This window comes from Pelodiscus sinensis, chromosome 18, assembly GCF_052426305.1.
Source record: "Pelodiscus sinensis isolate ZL-2025 chromosome 18, ASM5242630v1, whole genome shotgun sequence".
Lineage (NCBI taxonomy): Eukaryota > Metazoa > Chordata > Testudines > Trionychidae > Pelodiscus > Pelodiscus sinensis.
The window spans coordinates 6580536-6600184 of NC_143069.1; the positions used below are offsets into that span (position 1 = coordinate 6580536).

The window sequence follows — 19649 nt, forward strand, 5'->3', positions numbered from 1 at the left end:
GTCTCCAGGGTGGCTGCCAGGTGCTTGACAGTGATCTCATCGGGTGGACCTTCAGTATTTGACACCTTTTGGTTGCACTGGCACCTGACGCCTTTTTCAGCCCTTTGTTGCTGTATTCTCAGGCTGGCACCTCTCAGAACCATTCACTCATCATCCAAGCACTCTCTCTCTTACATACATTCCTTAATTAATGTTTCCCATACAATATTTTTGTATAATAATAACTTTACATATCTCAGGGTTGTAGTTACAAAAAGTTTCTGGATGGTATTGCTTAAAACATTCTCTGAGTGCTGAATAAAGTTACAATGTTTTAAAGAGAACAGGCGTTAAGTAAGTAATAATGCCCTTAGTCAATTACAGGGCTTGGCTCCCATAGCAGAGTTAGTGGATTGACAGTGCATTGTTACAATGTATCTCTGCAATGTCAATTTCAAGCAGCCCCTTGCACAAGCTTGAGCATGCCCTGGAGCACAGAGGGGGGGCTGTTTCTGGCTACATAGGATTATATTCTTAAATTCTAAATTACATAACCTAATACATTATATTCTAAAGGGGCAATAATAATGATAAATCTAAACATTTAACAATCTTAACAAATAATAATAATAATAATAAGAAGAAGAAGAATTAATAATAAATCTAAACACTTTAAGTTGTGGGGAACAAATTATGGGGAGTCACTTTCATTTGGGGGAATCATTTTCAATATATTAATATGTTATCCCTACATCTGCACATCCCCAACCTGACAGTCACGCTGGGGGAAGAATGTGCCAACCTCCAGCTAGTGGTAGAGGCTGGAATTCCTGAAAATGTGTGCATCGTGAGCTCTGCCCAACCACCCAACAAAAATGTCCATGAACTGTCCATGGTGGTAGACCAGGGCCTGCAGCACCATGCAGAAATAGCTCTTGCAGTTGATGTATTGGGTGGCTCGATGCTGTGGTGCATGCATGGGAATATGGGTTCCATCTATGGCCCCACCGCAGGTGGGGAAGCCCAGGGTGGCAAATCTGGCCATGATGGGGTCCAGGTCTCCCAAGCAGATGACCCTGTATAGCAGGATGGAGTTAGGCCTTCACCACCTGCAGAAGGAGACAAAGAAATACAGAAAACAGAGAATGAGAGGGGGTGCCTGAGCCCTTGGGAGGTTCCGGAGTCCCTCTTCCTCCTTTCCCCCTCAAACACCGCAGGAGCCACCCCCTATGAGTCGTCCCCCACCCCCTGCAGGGCTGTGTGAGGGCGGGATGGCACATCCCCCCCAGGGATGGGACTTTCCCTCCACTCCCAGCCCACCCCCCACAGCCTCGCACCCCTTTCCCTAGGGTCCCCTTTTCCAAGACTTCTCCCCCCCCAGAGATTCTGAGAACACCTTACTTCCATGAGGAGGGCCCGGACAGTGGACTTTCCCATGCCAAACTACTTGCCCATAGACCACTAACTGTCTGGGGTGGCGAGCTTCCAGACAGCGATGGTGACCCACTTGTCCAGGGGGATGGCGGGTCGTATCTGGGTATCCCGTCAATGGAGGGCAGGGGCAAGCCAGGCACACAGCTCCATGAAGGTGGCCTTCCTCATATGAAAGTTATGGAGCCATTGCTGGTTGTCCCACCACTCCATGACCAGCTGGTCGCACCAGTCGGAACTGGTGTCCAGCCTCCAAAACCGTCTCTTCACTGTGGGATGCAGTTGCCAGGGCCTTGCTCCGCACACAGGGAGAGGGTCTCAATGATGAGCTCGGTGTCGAGCTCGTGCAGGGCCAGGAAGCAGCCTGCACAAACAGAAGCTGCAGCAGTGTGGGGCCATCGCATGCCCACAGGCAGCTTCGGCTCCATGGCAAAGAGTATGCTGTGGTGTCCAAAAGCCGGGCAACCAGAGCACACACTGCAAAAGCTTTGCTGTCCCTCGGAGAGGTAAGCAAGCAGCGGGGTCCCTTTAAGCACATGTCTCAGCTAGCCTTAGGCAACAGCACCCAGAAGCAACTACTGGTAAACCTCATTGCAGGAGGAATAACAGCTAATTCAATGTAGGGCTTTAATTTGGAATCCCGTTTCACTGCTGCGTGTAGACGCGGGCAGTTACTTCGGCCTAGTCAATTTCTAAAATGGCGACTGGACGGGAACATGCTAATGAAACGCGGGATATTTAAATCCTGCGCTTCATTTGCAATTTCGGTCACCCTCATTAGCCTCCCTAGATCGAACTAAGGGGCTAGTGTAGACATACCCTTCCAGAAAAGCTTATTCCAAAAGAAGCTTGCAGTCTAGACGTAGCCCTAAAGTCCATTGCTTTCAATGGATGTTAGAAGGCTAAATACCTTTATGGATCTGGGCCCTACTCCTACAAAATGATCCACACAGATAGATCTGTGTGTCTGCATTCATGTCAATGGTACTCTACACAGACACAATGAAAGATTAAGGAGTAAAGGATATTTATTTGGGATATATCTCTTCAGACACGCACATACATGCCTGCATACACAGTAGCCCAACAGTTAGTTTGTTCTTTTAAAGAAATGATGTGACACACATAAGGCTGACTCAAAGGCAGGGACTCATAAAAACGTGTAGTGATATATGCCTGTCAACTTGTACAACTATAATCATTAGGAAATACAACTTAAACCCGTTTTATTTCCTAACATGCAGAGCACATGTAGGCAGGGAATAGCAAGCACTTTGAAATGTATCCACACACTTGCTGAGCTGTCTATGGAGAGCGACAGTCTACATCCATAAACTCCAAGGCTGGCATGTCAGATCCAAAGCAATGAGCAAAAGTCTTAGTGTCATCAACTTCCACAGATGTCAGTGGGAGCTACAGATACTGAGAGCTTCTCAGCACAGTATGATTATCTATGTGTGTGGCCAACTTTAGCAGGATTTTGTTTTGTTTAGTTTTGTTTTTCCTCCAAGCCCTAGCTCTTGGATTCATGATTATGTACAACTCAGTTTTTGCCTTCAAAAAGTAAGTTTCTATCCGTCATGATTACAGAGAAGTTTAAAATATGACATGAGTTCACCCAAATGACTCAGAATCCAGAAAACAGTCCAAAAATAATATTTTTTTTAAAAAACCTCATGATTTTTAAGCCAAATGAATGACTTTTTTCAGGCCTGACCTGAGATATTTGTTATGCTTAGGTTTAGAAATATTAATAACATGTTAGAAGTAATTTATATGCTGGGCTCTTGCAGTGCATTAGAAAGCCTGATGAGTGCTATCCCACGAGAAGTACTGTTTTCCAACTGAACAGGGGAGAGGATCTGTGGGATCACGTGAGGATTACTTGTATTCCCTCCCTCTGGGGTATCTGGTGTTGGCCACTGTTGGCAGACAAGATACTGGGTTAGATGCACCTTTGGTCTGACCCAGTCTGGCCATTCCTTTGTTCGTATCAAGCACCCATGCTGAGTGAGAATGTGAATGGAGCAGACAGGGTATGTCTACTAGGGATGTTAAAAGTTGATTAAATAGGTAACTATGTGACCACTGAAAATCTCATGGGCAACATGCTGCATGCTCTTAAATAAGCATTATATTGCAGAGCCCACAGCGATGCCTCCCTGAGAGCAGGCCTGTCAGCCCCTGCTGGCCTGGCTCCCAGGGAAGTGGTTTCCCTGCCACAGTGAAGCTACATCCCTGGGAACTGCCTACATCCCTAATGTCTTCACCAGTGGCCTCCAACCTTTTTATGCACAAGAACATTTTTTAAGTATTAGGGCAACTCCCACCCTACCCCTGAGGCTCCACAGACTTCATTCCCCGCTCTCTCCATCACTTGCTCTCCCCACACACACACTTTCATTAGGCTGGGACAGGGGGTGCAGGCTCCAGGCTGGAACCAAGAGTTCTGGGAGCAGGAGGGGGTAAGAGATGCAAGCTCTGGGAGGGAAACTGGGTGCAGGAAAGGGGCTCTAGGCTGGAGCACAGTGTTAGGGTGTAGGTGAGGTATAGAGTACTGAGCAAACACCCAGGCCAAGGAGAAAGTCTCTGAATGCTTATGGGAAGCAAGGCTTTGCATTTCCCCCCTCAGTGACCCCTAGCATGCAGGACAGCTGCCTCCCAGGCTGGAGGCCCAAGGAAAAAGCCTGTGTGGGTGGGTGCACAACAGGGCTTGGTGCAGTAATTTGCTTGACCACAAGCCCTCTCATGGGGTGGTCTCGGCTACTGCCTAACTCCATCTGCACTGCTAGCCAAGGCAGCACCTTCTCCTCAGTGCGCACAGGCTCCAGCCTCAACTCCCCTGGGCAGCTGGATAGCCAATCTGTTATAATCTCCACTCCCTCCCCATCCTATCATTCCAGACTCCCTGCTGAATGCACAGGGGCAATCCCATCCCCTGAGTCTGTGGGGGCCGTTCTCAGACAAACACCTTCCTGCTGGCCAGATCCACCATATGCCACAGCAGCTGGATCAGCTCTTATCAGATCCCAATCTAGACCCCCCAGCATCAGCAGTCTTCCTGGACAAGATCACAGAGTAGTTAGGAAGGGAGGAGGGAGAAGCCTGTGGTAATAGCAGCAGCAGAAGGCAGCAAATTGACGGTGGAGACAGCTAAAAGTGGGAGAAAGCACCAGCAAATGGGTGAAAGGGCAGGAGCAGAGGTGGCAGCAGCAGGAAGGATGAACATTAGATGGGTCCCAAGAGAAGGGGGAGGAAAGAAATAGCAAAAGAGAGGGATAAATGGATGAGAGGCAGCAGGAGACAGAGGAGCCAATAGCATGGGCAAGGGCCAGCAGTACTTGGTAGGAGAAGGCACTTCTAGCAAATGGCAAAGTTGTTTATGAGATCAACATGTCTTCTAGTGCCCAAAGGAGCTCAGCTGAGACCTGGCCATCCAGGCTCTCGCTCTGCATGGTCATTGCAAATGGCCCTTCTCCCTGCTGGAGAAATGTGAACAGCTCTGACACCGCTGTGTGATCATTAAATACTGCCAATGCTGTTCTCTCCTGGGACTCTAGGGGTATGTCTACACTACCCTCCTAGTTGGAACTAGGAGGGTAACGTAGGCATACCGCACTTGCAAATGAAGCCCGGGCTTTGAATTTCCCGGGCTTCATTTGCATAAGCCGGGCGCCGCCATTTTAAAATCCCGGCTCGTTCGAACCCCGTGCCGCGCGGCACGGACTAGGTAGTTCGGACTAGGCTTCCTAGTCCGAATTACCGTTACTCCTCGTGGCCACAACTTCCCCCACAGAGTGAGGGAAAGTGAAGGGGGAAACTGAGGTTCCAGGCTTCCCATAGACCAGACTTATTTTTCTGGAGTTCTGGAGTTAGTGGATTAGACTCTGGCGTAGGGATAAAAATGAGGCTTCAGAGGTAGGTACCTTATCCACTGTGACACTGAAGGAGCCCTCCAACCTCCCTACCTTCAGGGCCCCCTTTATCCTTCCTGTGTTCAAGGGTGCCAGGTTGGTTCTCTGTGACACTGGTGGTGGCTGTCCCCAAGGGGACAGTGTGTGAGACAAGACTCCCAGCAAGTAGGATAGGGACAGGGTGCAGGATCTGGGAGGTAGCTGGGGTGCAGAAGCAGGCTGGGAGTAGGGTTTCTGGCCAGTTGGAGGGAGCAAGAACGAGGGAGGGTGCAGTGTGTGGCCAGGAGAGAGGGTTAAAGGACAAAGGAGGGTGTCGGAGTAAGCTGGGGAGGCTGGGTGTTGGTGGGGAGGTAAATGACAGGATTAGGGTGTAAGTGAGGGGGTCTGGACATGAGGGGGAACCTTACCTGGCTTCGTGCTCCCTTGCAGCAATGGCTGCAGCCACGCTGTCCTTGCTGCCCCAGAGGGAGGCCCTGCTTCTGCGGGCCACGTGGTTCCGAAGGCCGGAGACACTGCGGCTGTGGCCATGCGATCCAGGGCTGACCCCGAGGCACTGCAGCCACAGGCCACCCCAGAGGCTGGAGGTGCCACTGCCGCAGCCACGCGGCCGGACCCCAGGTACCACCTGCCACAGAGGCACCATGGCCTGGGGCTGGCCCAGGAGGTGCCACTGTCATGGCTACACAGCAGGCCCTACAGGCTGCCCCAGAGGCACTGCAGTCACATGGCCCGGGGCCAGCCCCAGAGGTGCCACTACTGCGGATACATGGCCTGGGGCTCGCCCTGGAGTCACTGCTACCACAATTATGTGACCCAGGGCTGGCCCTGAAGGTGCTGCTACTGTGTCTTAGGGCTGGCCTGGAGGCACCACTACTGCAGCCAGGCCGTCCGGGTCCAGCCCTGGAGGTGCCGTGGTATCAGCGTCTCCATCCTCCGGAGCCAACCCCAGACTGTGTGGCCGCAGAAGCAGTGTCTCCTGGGCTGGCCCCTGGCTGCCTGGCTGCGGTAGCAATGCTTCCAGGCTGGCCCTATAGAGGTGCTTGAGTCCTGGCGCTGCCTCCTCTCCAGTGGCAGTGTGGGGCATGTAGGGGCTCAGCTGAGCTCCTCCCCATCATGAGTCCTGTAATTAGGAGGAGGGGTCTGTAATTGCCTCGCGGGCCGGATCAAAGCCCAAAGCGAGCTGGATCCAGCCCGCTGAGAGACTTTTGTCCACCCCGATCTAAAGAATAGCCACATCTCCTCAATAGGAGTGAAACCCTTATGAATTTGTAGACAAAAGACATTTTCTGTGAAAAATCACTTTTTGTGAAAAATGTGATGTAATTGAGAGTCCAGCTTTCCATTAATAATTAGATTAGAGAGAAGTTTTTGACCTGCCCTAGTGAAAATGAATAGCCATTCAACATTTGAGGGAACATGTAGGCTGTGTCTGCATTGGCACGATCTTGCGCCAAAGTGGCCGCTTTTGCGCAAAAACGTGCTGCCTGTCTACACTGGAGGGGAGTTCTTGCGCAAGAACACTGACGTTCTAATGTGTGAAATCAGTGCTTCTTGTGCAAGAACTGTGATGCTCCTGCTCAGGAATAAGCCCTCCTGTGCAACTGTTCTTGCGCAAGAGGCCAGTGTAGACAGGCAACATGAATTTCTTGCGCAAGAGAGCGTCTACACTGGCACGGATGCTCTTGTGCAAAGGCACATGCCAGTGTAGACATAGCCGTACTTTTTTTGCAGTATTCCACCAACTCTGCTTATACACGGAAAACATGTAGGAATCACTGTGCTAAATCAAACTAGTGATTCATGGAATCTAGTACATGGTCTCGTTTAAGGAATAAGTTGCACATAAATGAACTTCTTCCTAACCTCAGGCAGTTAGGGCACATCTCTACTTACCAGAAGATCAAGGCTCCGGAGGTCAATCTTCATAGAATCATGGAATCCTAGAGTTGGAAGAGAGCTCAGGAGGTCATCAAGTCCAATTCCCTGCTAAAAGCAGGACCAACCCCAACTAAATCATCCAAATCAGGGCTTTATCAGAGCAGGACTAAAAAATCTCTAGGGACGAAGTCTTCCACCACCTCCCTAGGTAACTGATTCCCATGCTTCACTGCCCTCCTAGGCCACGTGTAGACAGCGACATTATTTCGGGATACTGGAAGTATCCAAAATAGTTATTCCGTGTCTTTAACTGTGCCTGTTATTTCAAAATGTACCCTTATTTTGAGGGTAGGGTGCAGTGTAAATGCACCTCTAGTGAAATAGTATTTTCTAATATCCAACCTAGACAGTCCCCACTGCAACTTGAGACCATTGCTCCTCATTCTGTCATCTGTCACCATTGAGAACGGACACATTCCATCCTCTTTCGAATCCTCCTGCAGGTATTTGAAGGCTGCTATCAAATTCCTCCCTACCCCCTCATTCTTCTGTAGACTAAATAAAGCCAGATTCCTCAGCCTCTCCTCCTAAGTCATAAGTCATTTTGTTGCCATTTGATGGACTTTATCAATTGCATGTAAATCCTGTCTGTAATGGTGGGCCCAGAATTGGACACAATACTCCAGATGTGGCCTCACCAGTGCTGAATAAAGGGGAAGAAACACTTCCCTAGATCTACTGGAAATGCTCCTCCTAATGCATCCCAATTATCCTGCTTGGCACCATGGGCACATTCTTGACTAGTATCAGCTTCTTATCCACTGTAATCCTAAGGTGTTTCCCTGCATAACTTCTGCTTAGCCAGTTGGTTTCCAATTTAGGGAATGTCTACATTGCATTCCTCTTTCGAGAGAGGAATGCAAATGCAGACTAATGAAATTGCAAATGAAGCACGTATTTGAATTTCCTGCACTTCATTTGCATAATCGTACCTGGCTGCTTTTTCAAAATACCCTATTTCAAAAAAAGAAATGCTGTCTAAACGTGGTTATTTTAAAAGAAAACCCTTCTTTCGAAATAATCCTTACTCCTAAAAAAAATGAGGTTTAACAGTTATTTTGAAAGAAGGGTTTTCTTTTGAAATAACCGTTTCTAGACAGCGTTTCTTTTTTTGAAATAGGGTATTTCGAAAAAGTGGCCAGATGCAATTATGCAAATGAAATGAGGGAAATTCAAATCCATGCTTCATTTGCAATTTTGTTCATCTGCATTTGCATTCCTCCGCCTTGCTCCAGCACCCTTCCCCTAGCCAGACACCTTCCCCCAGCTGGCTCCTGCACCCTCCCCTGCTACTGAACCCTCCTTCCTGGCCACACACTGCAACGTTCCTTGTTCTTGATCCCTCCCCCAGCCAGGCACCCTACTCTCAGCCTGCTCAGGCACCTCACCTCCCACCCAGACCTTGAACCACCATTCCTCTCACTGGAAGCCCTGTCCCACACACTGACTCCCCATTTTTGTCCCAAACCCAGGGGCTGAGGGGGGGGGGGGGTCACAAAATCCACTAACTCTGGAACCCCAAAGGAGTAAATCTGGGTTATGGGAAGCCCTGAACCTCAGTCCTCACTGTCCTCCTCCGCCCCCTCCCCGCGCATTGGGGCTGGAGCACCAAAGAAGTGAAGCCTCTCAGTTGGGGGCTGCATCAGTGGGGTTTTTTTTTGTTTATTTGGGGTTGTTTTGGGGTTTTTTGCTTTTCACTTGTGTAGTTCCCAGTTGATTTTTCTGTGGGTCAGTGGACCCCAACCCAAAAAAAGGTTCCCCACCCCTGCCATAAATAAAGAAAACATGGGAATCTTTTGTGTTGGACATAAATGAATATGTTACTTTCTTTAAAATGAAGCTTGATAAACTAACTTAAGAAAATTGCAGTGCTTAATCAGTTTAATAATTGAAATGAATAGTTCCTTTTTACTCGTTAAATTACACTGTTCTCCCTTGCTGCAGCACTAGCAAAATGGCTTGGACATAATTATGTAATTAACAGCAAGTTTCCATTAGCAACTGGTGGCCCTTGGAAAGGTTTGTGTTGAGCCAGGTGGGTCACGGGCCAAGAGAATTTGGGAACCATTGTGTTAGAGAGATGGGAGAATGCAGGGTTGCAGTGGGGCAAGGCTAGTGGCAGGGCGGCAGGGCTAGGAGAACAGTGCCTCCACCTATGAGGTATGGCCCAGGCCCAGGTCCAGCCCCACTGGCTGGAAGCCCCACCCACATTTGCCAAGCAGATAGAGCAGCAACAGACAGAGGCAGCCGAGGGAGAAGGAGGGCCATGGTCTGCCATGATCCCAGAAGGTATAACAAAATCATTTTACCAATTACTGTTTCCACTCAAATTCTCCATTGCATGACTATTTTGAACTCCTTTATCATTTAAAAGAATTGTTGTCCACATGTCCAAAAAAAGTACCCCTCTAGAGAAATTCCTACAGACCAGCCTGTAATGCACACAAGTGCAAGGGTACTTGGCATAACTTTGAAATAACTTTTTTAATAAAACTGCCAGGCAATAAATCTATTGTTGTTTCCTATGCAGATTTCCTCACCTAGCTTCTGTCACATTTGTTGCAGCGCAATGGTTCACGTGCAGAAAAGCACACTTATCCTTTAACACACAGACACTCAGTCCCCTCCGATCTTCTCTGAGATGACTTCCAAGTCTCTGTAATGTGGCCTCAATGTATGGGCATTCTCTAGAGCAGTGGTCTCAAACCTTTTTATGTCCAAGAATACTTTCTGCGTTTAAGGGCAACACAGAATCTACCCCTACCCCAAGACCCCATCCTTCCCCCAAAGCCCCACTGACTCCACCCCCTCCCTTGGTTGCTTTCCCTCACACACTTTCATCTGTCTAGGACACAGGGTTGGGGTGCAGGAGGGAATGATGAGTGTCAGTTCTAGGAGCAAGTTTGGATGTAGGAGGGGGCTTCAGGCTGGGGCAGAGTGTTGGGTACAAGATGGGATGAAGAATGTGGGCTGTGGGAGGGAGTTTGGATGGGCTCAGGGCTGGCACAGGGAGCAGGCGTGCAGGCTGTGGCTGGGAGGTACTTACCACAAGTGGCTCCCAATCAGCAGTACAGAAGGACTCAGGTAAGCTTAACTCTTTCTAGGCCATGGGCCACACAAGCATATGAGTTACACATATTTGCCATATCTGGACTGTATTTATGTTCTTAAAACAAAAACATCCGTAAAACATTTTTTTTCGAATAAGATTTCTCATCCCTGGGATTCACAGTCAAGAACAGTTTCTAGAGAGGAATTAGAAAGAAATGTCCTCTGATTTTAAAATTATCTTAATTAAAAAAACATTCACACACATAACAAGGAAAATTGCCAAGAAATAAGGGTATGTCTACACTACAAAGTTAGTTCGAACTAACCAACGTTAGTTCGAACTAACTTTCATAGGCGCTACACTAGCGCTCCGTTAGTTCGAATTTAAATCGAACTATCGGAGCGCTTAGTTCGAACAAGGAAACCCTCATTTTACGAGGATTAAGCCGAGTTCGAACTAGCTAGTTCGAATTAAGGGGTGTGTAGCCCCTTAATTCGAACTAGTGGGAGGCTAGCCCTCCCCATGTTTCCCTGGTGGCCACTCTGGCCAACACCAGGGAAACTCGTCTGCCCCCCACCCAGCCCCGGAGCCCTTAAAGGGGCACGGGCTGGCTACGGTGCCCGTGCCTGGTGCAAGCCTGCCAGCACCCAGCCAGCAGACCCTGCACCTGGCACGGCTCGAGCCACCCACCCGATGTCCCCCAGCCCTCCGCCTCTTCCCGGGACCAGGCTGGCGGCTCCCGGGAGCTTGCCCGGGACCGCAAGAGGCGGGTACCCGCCTGCGCTAGTGCGGACATCGTGAACCTTGTCCACGATCTCCGCACTAGGCACAGGAAAGTGGCCGCCTAGGGCAGGAGAGCTGCCAGCCTGGCCACCCAGGAGCAGGAGTGCATGAAAATCAAGGGGGTCCACTGAGACCCCCGACCCTGAGCCCTGAGCTTACAATGGCCGTACTGGGTCAGACCAAAGGTCCATCTAGCCCAATAGACTGTCTGCCGACAGTGGCCAACCCTAGGGACCCTGGAGGGGATGGACCGAAACAATGACCAAGCCATTTGTCCCCCACCCTATGTTACATCATGGAAAGTCCCAGGACTCTGGAGAGTAAGGCTGAGTCCTATTTGACTCCATTCAGGCCATTATTCATTTTCTGTGGTTCACTAATTAAGTTAAATATTGTGGGGCTAATTCATGGTGGATGATCCAGTCACTTTGGTTAGGCAGAAGCGAAGTGGCCAGAGAGGAGAACTAAGATCCACCCAGGAATGGAGCATTGCCTGTTCCATTAGATTTTCACCATCTCCTCAGGCATGATGTGGTGGTGTTGGGGTCTCACATTAGGCCTTGAGGAAGGCAGATTTGTGCCCCTGAATGAGTCCCCAGGGATCGAATCTGGCTCTCTGGACCTGTTGCAGTAGATATTCCTATTGACTCCATAGGGAGGGGTCTGTAGAGAGAACTAGGCATTTTAGACTGCGATAGTCAGGGCAGCATGCTCAGCTGTATGCAAGCACGCTCCAAAACACACATTCCTGAACCCCCTGGCAGGGGTCTCCCCAAAGAAACCAGTGCCCTGACTCATCTCACTCCATAAACAATGAAGAGGCCTGTGATACCTTACATCAGGGGTGGGGAACCTTTTTTGGGTCAGGGGCCACTGACCCATGGAAAAATCAGTTGGGGCTGCACACAAGTGAGAAGCAAAAAAAGAAAAACCAGCCCCGTACTGACGTGGCCCCTAACGGAGGAGAAAGACATTCCCCACAATCCCCTCACAAGCCAGAACCTAATGGGGTCCAGGCTAGTAGACTTTGTGTGCTCCAGTTCCACAGCAGGCATGAGCTTTCTAATACTCGGGATGGGGGAGCCCCCTTAGCCTTAGGGGCCAGATCCAGGCAAGCCAGGGGTCCGCATTCAGCCCCTAGGCCTGAGATTCCCCACCTCTACCTTAAAGAAATAATATAATATAATATAATATAATATAATATAATATAATATAATATAATATAATATAATATATTTTCTTACTATGTACTTTAGAAAGGTGTGTCTGTCTGTCTATTCTTCCGTCCATCAGTGAGTCTATGTGTTCAAGAACCTCTCCTAAACCGTAACAACTAGGACCACCAAATTTGGTATGCTGCTCTCTCTTCTTAAAGCTAGGTCAGGGTTTGATTATCTCAGGACAAGGGGATAAGCCTGGAATTCGCTTGTTTCTCATAAAATGGAAAGGGAAAGGTCTAGCAGGAGGGAGTTATGCTGCGGATTGAGCCAGGGGACAAGGGTGGAGAAAGGGACAGCTATCCAATATATATTTCTCTGTCTGTGTGTCTGTTTGTCTGTGTGTCGGTCTGTCCCACACCCGGGGAACATGCACTGTTTTCCGGGTTGTGTGCTCACTGTAGCAGCAGCGACTATGGGTAGGCACTTCTTACCTCTCCCTCTCTTCCCCACCCAAGCTGCTGCAGTGAGAGGGGCTGGGGTTATTCTCTTCCCCTGGGGCAGCCTGCATACTGAACCCCCCACTTCCCAGATCCACCCCAGAACAATAATTTAAACAAAGAAAAATGCAATGCTCAGTCAAACTTCCAGTAATATATAATGTAATATATAATATATCCTTGCCTCTAATTTCTACTCCAACCTTTTTTACCCATGGAAGTTTATGCCCAATTACATCTGTTAGACTTTCTATCCCTGTGAGACTTGTCTCCACAAACAACAACATTCTCAACCCACTTTACAGGGGATTTGTTTGGGACCCTTTGTTCTCACTTCTTGTCCATTTTATCAAATCGGCACGAGTAGGTAAAAAGAGGAATTTTATTTATTCCTTCACATAACACATGAATTAGCGGGCACCCAATGAAATCAGCAGGTGGAAGGTTTAAAGCAAACGTAAGGAATACTTCTTCTCCACAGTCAACCTGTGGAACTCCTTGCCAGGGGATGTTGTGATGTTCAAAGTAGTAATAGGATTCAAAAAAGAAGCTCATGAAAGTCAAGCCCATCAATGGCTGTTAGCCAAGATGGTTAGGGATGCAACCTCATGCTCTGGGTGTCCTTAAACCTCCACCCATCAGAAGCTGGGACTGGATTACAGGGGATGGATTATTCCCTCTGAAGTTCCTGGCATTGGCGACTGTCGGAAGACAGTGTACAGGGTTAGAAGAACCATTGGTCATTCTGACGTAGCCCATTTGGATTTCTCTAATATTGGAGAATATTTGTATAATTAAGGCAAGTTTAGTGTCTTACCTGTCACATCCAGGTTCTGGGAGTCACTTAGAAGTGAATTCTTTTCCTGATTCTGATCATCCTTGTGCTGATACAGACAGGTAAGTCTCCCTGTGTTGTTCACACTCACTCGATAGCTGTAGGCAAATTTGGTTTCCTGCATTGGCCAGCTTCCAAGATCCTTCCCATCTTTGCAGAAAATAACACGTGAAAAAGGAGAGAGGGCAGGTACTTTGCACTTCAGGACCAAGCTGACTCCTTCCTCAGAGGATGTCTTGTCTAGAAGTAGCTGAGGAGCAGAGAGGTTACCTGAGTAATAAAAACATTCGGCTAAAGACAAAGGGTCTATTTCCTTAATGATGGAACCTGCCAATGCTCTAAGGACATTAGCAGAGATTTTGGCCCAATATATAAGGTCACCTGCCTGGTTTTGGGGCATTTACAAAATCCCAATGGAAATGTTGCCCCAAAGAGCCCATAGAAGGAAAGGAAGTGGGGGGTCAGTCTGTTGCCTCTGTCTCTGTCTCTACACAACCATTTATTTCAAAATCATGTTGAAATACTGTCAAGCTAGAGGAGTGTTTACTCCAACTCTTGTAACCTTCAGGCTGTGTCTAGACTGGCAAGTTTTTTCTGCAAAATCAGCTGCTTTTGCAGAAATACTTGCCAGCTGTCTACACTGGCCACTTGAATTTCCACAAGAACACTGACGATCTTATGTAAGAAATCAGTGCTTCTTGCGGAAATACTATGCTGCTCCCATTTGGTAAAAGTCCTTTTGCGCAAAAGCTTTTGCGCAAAAGGGCCAGTGTAGACAGCTCAGATTTGTTTTCCGCAAAAAAGCCTCGATCGCGAAAATGGCGATCTGGGCTTTTTTGTACAAAAGCGCGTCTAGATTGGCACAGACGCTTTTCCGCAAAAAGTGCTTTTGCGGAAAAGCGTCCGTGCCTATCTAGACGCTCTTTTCTGTAAATGCTCTTAACGGAAAACTTTTCCGTTAAAATCATTTGCGGAAAATCATGGCAGTCTAGACGTAGCCTCATTGTATAAGGAGTCGGATGAGGAGAGCTCTATTTTGAAATAAGTGCTGTGTAGATGCTCCCAATTTTGAAATAAGCTGCGCAATTGATGTAGCTCAGTTTGTGTAGCTTATTTTGAGTTAAAAAACCAGCTGTGTAGATGCACCCTCAGGTTTACTTATCCAACTGCAACAAATAGTTCCAATTTATCAGCGGCCACTAAAACCAGGTGCCTTGATTTTAATTGTGCACTAGTCACACCAATTCATAAAGTCAGAGACAGCCCAGAATTATAAATTCCTGGTTAGACAGACTATGGACAGTGTTCCATACTCCATCTTACAAGCCAGGTTCTTTCTCCCTAATTTTCCAAATGACACTGATCTATCCTTGCATCATGGGAAGTTTGGGGAGGAAATTTTTTATATAGGCACCATCTAAGACAAGCAAAATAACATATCCGGGCCCCTGTGACAGCAGAAGCTTGCAATAGGTTGGGTTTGCTGACCCGCTGCATTATCCACTATTTCCAAATGGAGTTGAAAGGCTCTTATGAAAAAGTCTGCTATATCCCAGTTCCCTATATGGGTTGCCAGAGCCATCCAAGGGGTTCAGAGCAGGTGTGGAAAACAGGCTGGACTTGGATCCGGAAAAGACGTCTGAGGCCTTGGTTTAGGGAAAAAATTCCACTGATTCATCTTTTTAATTATTCTTATTTTTATTCCTGCATAGCCCAGGGTTTACCTTTTAGTTTTACTGCATCCTTTTTTGGTTGTTTATACTCAAGAGCATATGTTCATTAAGAGCAATTCACAAACTAATACTGCTGATCAGCTTTCAATCACTGTGCTGTTTGGTCAATTACACCATTGCTATTAAATTAATTATCTGCCAAAGTATTTTGCACAGTGTTTTTCTAGATGTTCCTGTGGAATTTGGTAAATAAATTAATTTCCCTCAATATAGAGACCTTCATCTAATAAACAATTAATATTTTTAACCCAGTCTACATAACCCCACCTAGCTCCTCACAGTTTCTGTCCCTGGAATTCATTGCTAGTCTCTCAGAAATTGCAGGCTTTTTCTGCAGTGTCAATTTATTTCTGCTCTAGGAATGTGGAGGAAATACTCACCCGGAGAGCTGCAGATTTCTTGATTTGTGAAATGAACCCCTTTAAAATAAACACACAATTTTAGTTTTAGGCACAGGCTCAAGCTTTGTTCTATCCTGCTATTGGGTAAATCCAGACTCACCTGTTGCTGGAATGGGTCAGGGCACATTCTGACCAGAGATAAATAATACCTTTAGCTGCATATTATTTTCTCTTATGAGATATAAAGGAAATGAAATACAATGGTGGTTTATAGCCTATGATCCAGGGTCCCTTGTGGATTTGCAGATTAAATCTAAGGCTTTGTCTATGTTGCCAATTAAACAACAAAACATTTGTCATTCACGGAGGCTTAACACCCCGTTCATTCGAAAGACAAATTTTTCAGTGGCAAATGGGTCATTTTCCGCAGGAGCGGAATATTAACAATACAAATCCTTCTCATAGGTGGTGGAATGATTTTGTCAGGAAAAGGGCTCACAAACAGCAGCGTTTGCATTACTCGATTTTTATCGACACAACTGTACTGACACAGCTGTGACAGTAAAAGCTGTGTAATATTATGGACAAATCCTAACATTTCCAAAGGGATCTGCAGCTGCATTTGAATTTTTTTAGGGGTCCACAAATGAAAAAAAAAAAAAAAGAAAATCGCTGTAATGCAGACATGATAGAGTGGTTGAGCAAAATGACACCTGGATATTTCAAATACAAAAAAAGAAAGGAAATGCATTCTGCCCCTTTAACATTTTCATCATATGACACATGATGTTGAGTAATATCACATACTAGCAGGTAAATGCAGAGATATAATAACATTATATAAAGAGGCACCAATTCTCTTCAAGCCTAGATTAAACTAAGATCTCAGTCCCAATTTAACTGACTTTATACTAGTGCAAAAATTTAACTCCCTGGGAGCTCCTTGCAGTACTCTAGACAATGCATTGCCTATTAAACTCTAGAGGTGCGTCTGCCCAGCAATGTTTTTTCGAAATCTACACAGCCGGCAGTTATTTCAAAATAATGTTGAAATGCTGTAAACTGGAGAACTTCTTAGTCTGACTCCTGTAACCTTCATTGTAATCGGAATAAGGAAAGCCAGAGGAAGGGTGCTCTATTTCAGAATAAGTGCTGTGTAGATGCTCCCCATTTCGAAATGAGCTGTTTTGAAATAAGATACGCAATTGACCTAGCTCAATTTATGTAGCTTATTTTGAGGTAATCTCTGCTGTGCACCCTAGTAGAACTTCTTCCATGTTGAAACAAAAAACAGGACTGTGTAGCACTTTAAAGACTAACAAGATGGTTTCGTGGGCCAGACCCACTTCCTCAGATCAAATAGTGGAAGAAAATTGTCACAACCATATATATCAAAGGATACAATTAAAAAAATGAACACATATGAAAAGGACAAATATCTGAAATTTGATTTGTCCTTTTCATATGTGTTCATTTTTTTAATTTGTATCCTTTGGTATATATGGTTGTGACAATTTTCTTTCACTATTTGATCTGAGGAAGTGGGTCTGGCCCACGAAAGCTCATCATCTAATAAACCATCTTGTTAGTCTTTAAAGTGCTACACAGTCCTGTTTTTTGTTTCAGCTGCACCAGACTAACACGGCTACATTTCTATCACTATTCTTCCATGTTGTCTGCTTTGAAAAAAATTGAGCCATTCTGAAATTATTTCATATCAGACAAAGGCCAAGTCACCTGCAAAATTGCTGCTTCTAAAATTCCATTATATATGAATTGTCCATGTGAAAATTAGTCAGTCGTATTTTGTTTTATTGCTTGGAAAGACATGCCTGTTTTTCTGCTGTCACATAGATGATTAAAGGGATTTAAGACAAACAATTGAAAATAAAAAAATTCCTTCTAGACTGTGACTAAGAAGAGATTTGAATTTGAAAAGGAGATTGTTTTAAGGAAATTCTGAGTATGTGAACGGAGGAAGATTTTTAAAATGTGAGGCTGTTTTGAAATGAAGTCAGAACATATTCTCAACTACTGGAACTTTCACTACCATGAAAAATTCCCATTCTGCTCTCTCTTTAAACTCAGCAACTAAAGTCATGATGCTTGCCAACTAGACCACTGAAAGCATGTAAAAGGGAAAGAATGGTGCTTAAAATAATAAATACAGTGTAGGTACAACAATTATTTCCAAAGATTTAAATAAATATTTGGCATGGTATTTTTTCTTACTTGCCAAATAAAACTGATCATATTATTTATTATAAGAATTGGACTCCTTGTTTCTTAGATGACAAATAAATATATGTGGAAACCAGCCACCTCTAATCACTGGGGTATTCCTACACTGCAGAGCTTACCTCAAAATAAGCTACCCAAACTGAGCACTTGTACAATGAGGATTACAGGAGTTGGAGTAAGAAGTCTTCCAACTTGACAGTATTTAGATACTATTTTAAAAAAACAGCCTGCTGTGTAGATGCGGACTAAGTTATTTCGGAATAGCACTAGTTATTTTGAAATAGGGTTGCAGTGTAGACGTACCCTATGACTTCTTTTGAATTCCATTTTGGATTATTCAAGAAGATTTCACGCTCTTTATTCATGTTTGCATATTGTAGGTGTCCCAATGGAAAAGAAATTCTGGCATTTACAAAACATTAAATGATTATATCTTCAATGTATAGGTTATTAATCTTCCAAAATAAGTTCCATTCTATAGTGGTGGATCTTAAACAGAAATATCTTGATTAAATAAGTGATATTTCCTTACGGTCTCATTCTGCCCCAAATTTGCACAGTTCAAATCAAAAGTAAGTCAAGTGGAGTTACACTGAATTTGCAATGGTAGAATCTTAACCTTTATATGTGTGTCTCAGTATGTGTATAAAATTAAGGCTGAGATTTTAAGTGTGCCCTAAAGGATCTGGACTCTCAATTCCTGTTAAGGTGAATGAGAATTGTGTGTTGAAATCCCCTAGGTGACTTGGCAAACCTTACCCTTAAATTCAATTTTAGACCAGTTATTAAAATGTTGCCTTTTAATTAAGGGGACCAGGCTCAAATATTTTGCTCTCAGTCTCAACTAAAAATAAAAGGTGGAATATCCACACTACTCACAGCAAAGCCAGAGAAGCAGCAGTGGGATCATCAGGAGATTTGGTGAGGAGAGGCGACAAGGAGACCAGAATCTGTTCTGGGTTTCCTCTTGCCCACTGGGATTCACAGAAGATCAGACACAGCCCCTCCCAACTGAGTTGCTTCTGGTAGCAGGTACAGGAAGCTGCTGCATTCACCTCTGCATCTCCTTTTGCTTCTCAGGGCTGTGACAATAGGCAGGTCGGTTTGTTATCTCCTGTGGACTGTGTTGCCGCTGTCTGTATGAAACGAGGGTTCACTACATTCTCCCTGCACCATCCCTCAGCCCCAGCTTCCTGTTTGAAACTGAAAAACCAAGGAGTTTCCTTTGATCTGAACTTCAAACAATGACAATGGACTGTGGAGGTGTCAGTCCCATGTTCTGAATGGCCAAATAAACAGGAGAAGAGACATTTCAGCCAATTTTCACATTTAACAGCCCTTCCTTTCCGTGGGTGTGTAGGGGGTGTTTTAAAGTCACTTCTGCTATAAATTAAGAAAGCCTTTGGCTGTGCTTGAAGAAAACAACCTAAATTCTTTCTCTGATACCAGTATACCTAAAAGCAGCTCTACTGAAAAGTTTCCGAAAAACTTTTGTGCAAAAGGGCCAGTGTAGACAGCAGAGATTTGTTTTCTGCAAAAAAGCCCCGATCGCGAAAATGGTGATCGGGGCTTTTTTGTGGAAAAGCGCGTCTAGATTGGCCGTGGGTGCTTTTCTGCAAAAAGTGCTTTTGCGGAAAAGCGTCCTGCCAATCTAGACGTGCTTTTCCAAAAATGCTTTTAACAGAAATCTTTTCCGTTAAAAGCATTTCCGGAAAATCATGCCAGTGTAGACGTAGTCTGAGTGT

The 19649-nt window shown here is 45.8% G+C and overlaps 1 protein-coding gene across 3 annotated transcripts; it reads right to left on the minus strand.

Annotated features, from left to right (window-relative positions):
* Nucleotides 1-249: 249 nt before the first annotated feature.
* On the minus strand, nucleotides 250-19304 carry LOC149523176 (uncharacterized). Of its 3 annotated transcripts, XM_089769953.1 has the most exons (5): nucleotides 18784-19304; nucleotides 15703-15741; nucleotides 13572-13859; nucleotides 7218-7264; nucleotides 250-1088 (listed from the first exon to the last, which is right to left on the minus strand). In XM_089769953.1, exons 1-5 carry the CDS (start codon nucleotides 18812-18814, stop codon nucleotides 1074-1076), a joined length of 420 nt encoding a protein of 139 aa, XP_089626079.1. In that variant the 5' UTR covers nucleotides 18815-19304; the 3' UTR covers nucleotides 250-1073. The 3 variants fall into 3 exon arrangements, with proteins under 3 accessions (XP_089626079.1, XP_089626077.1, XP_089626078.1); XM_089769951.1 differs by lacking the exon at nucleotides 7218-7264; XM_089769952.1 differs by lacking the exon at nucleotides 250-1088 and having other exon boundaries at nucleotides 6454-7264.
* Between the last annotated feature and the right edge of the window lie 345 nt (nucleotides 19305-19649).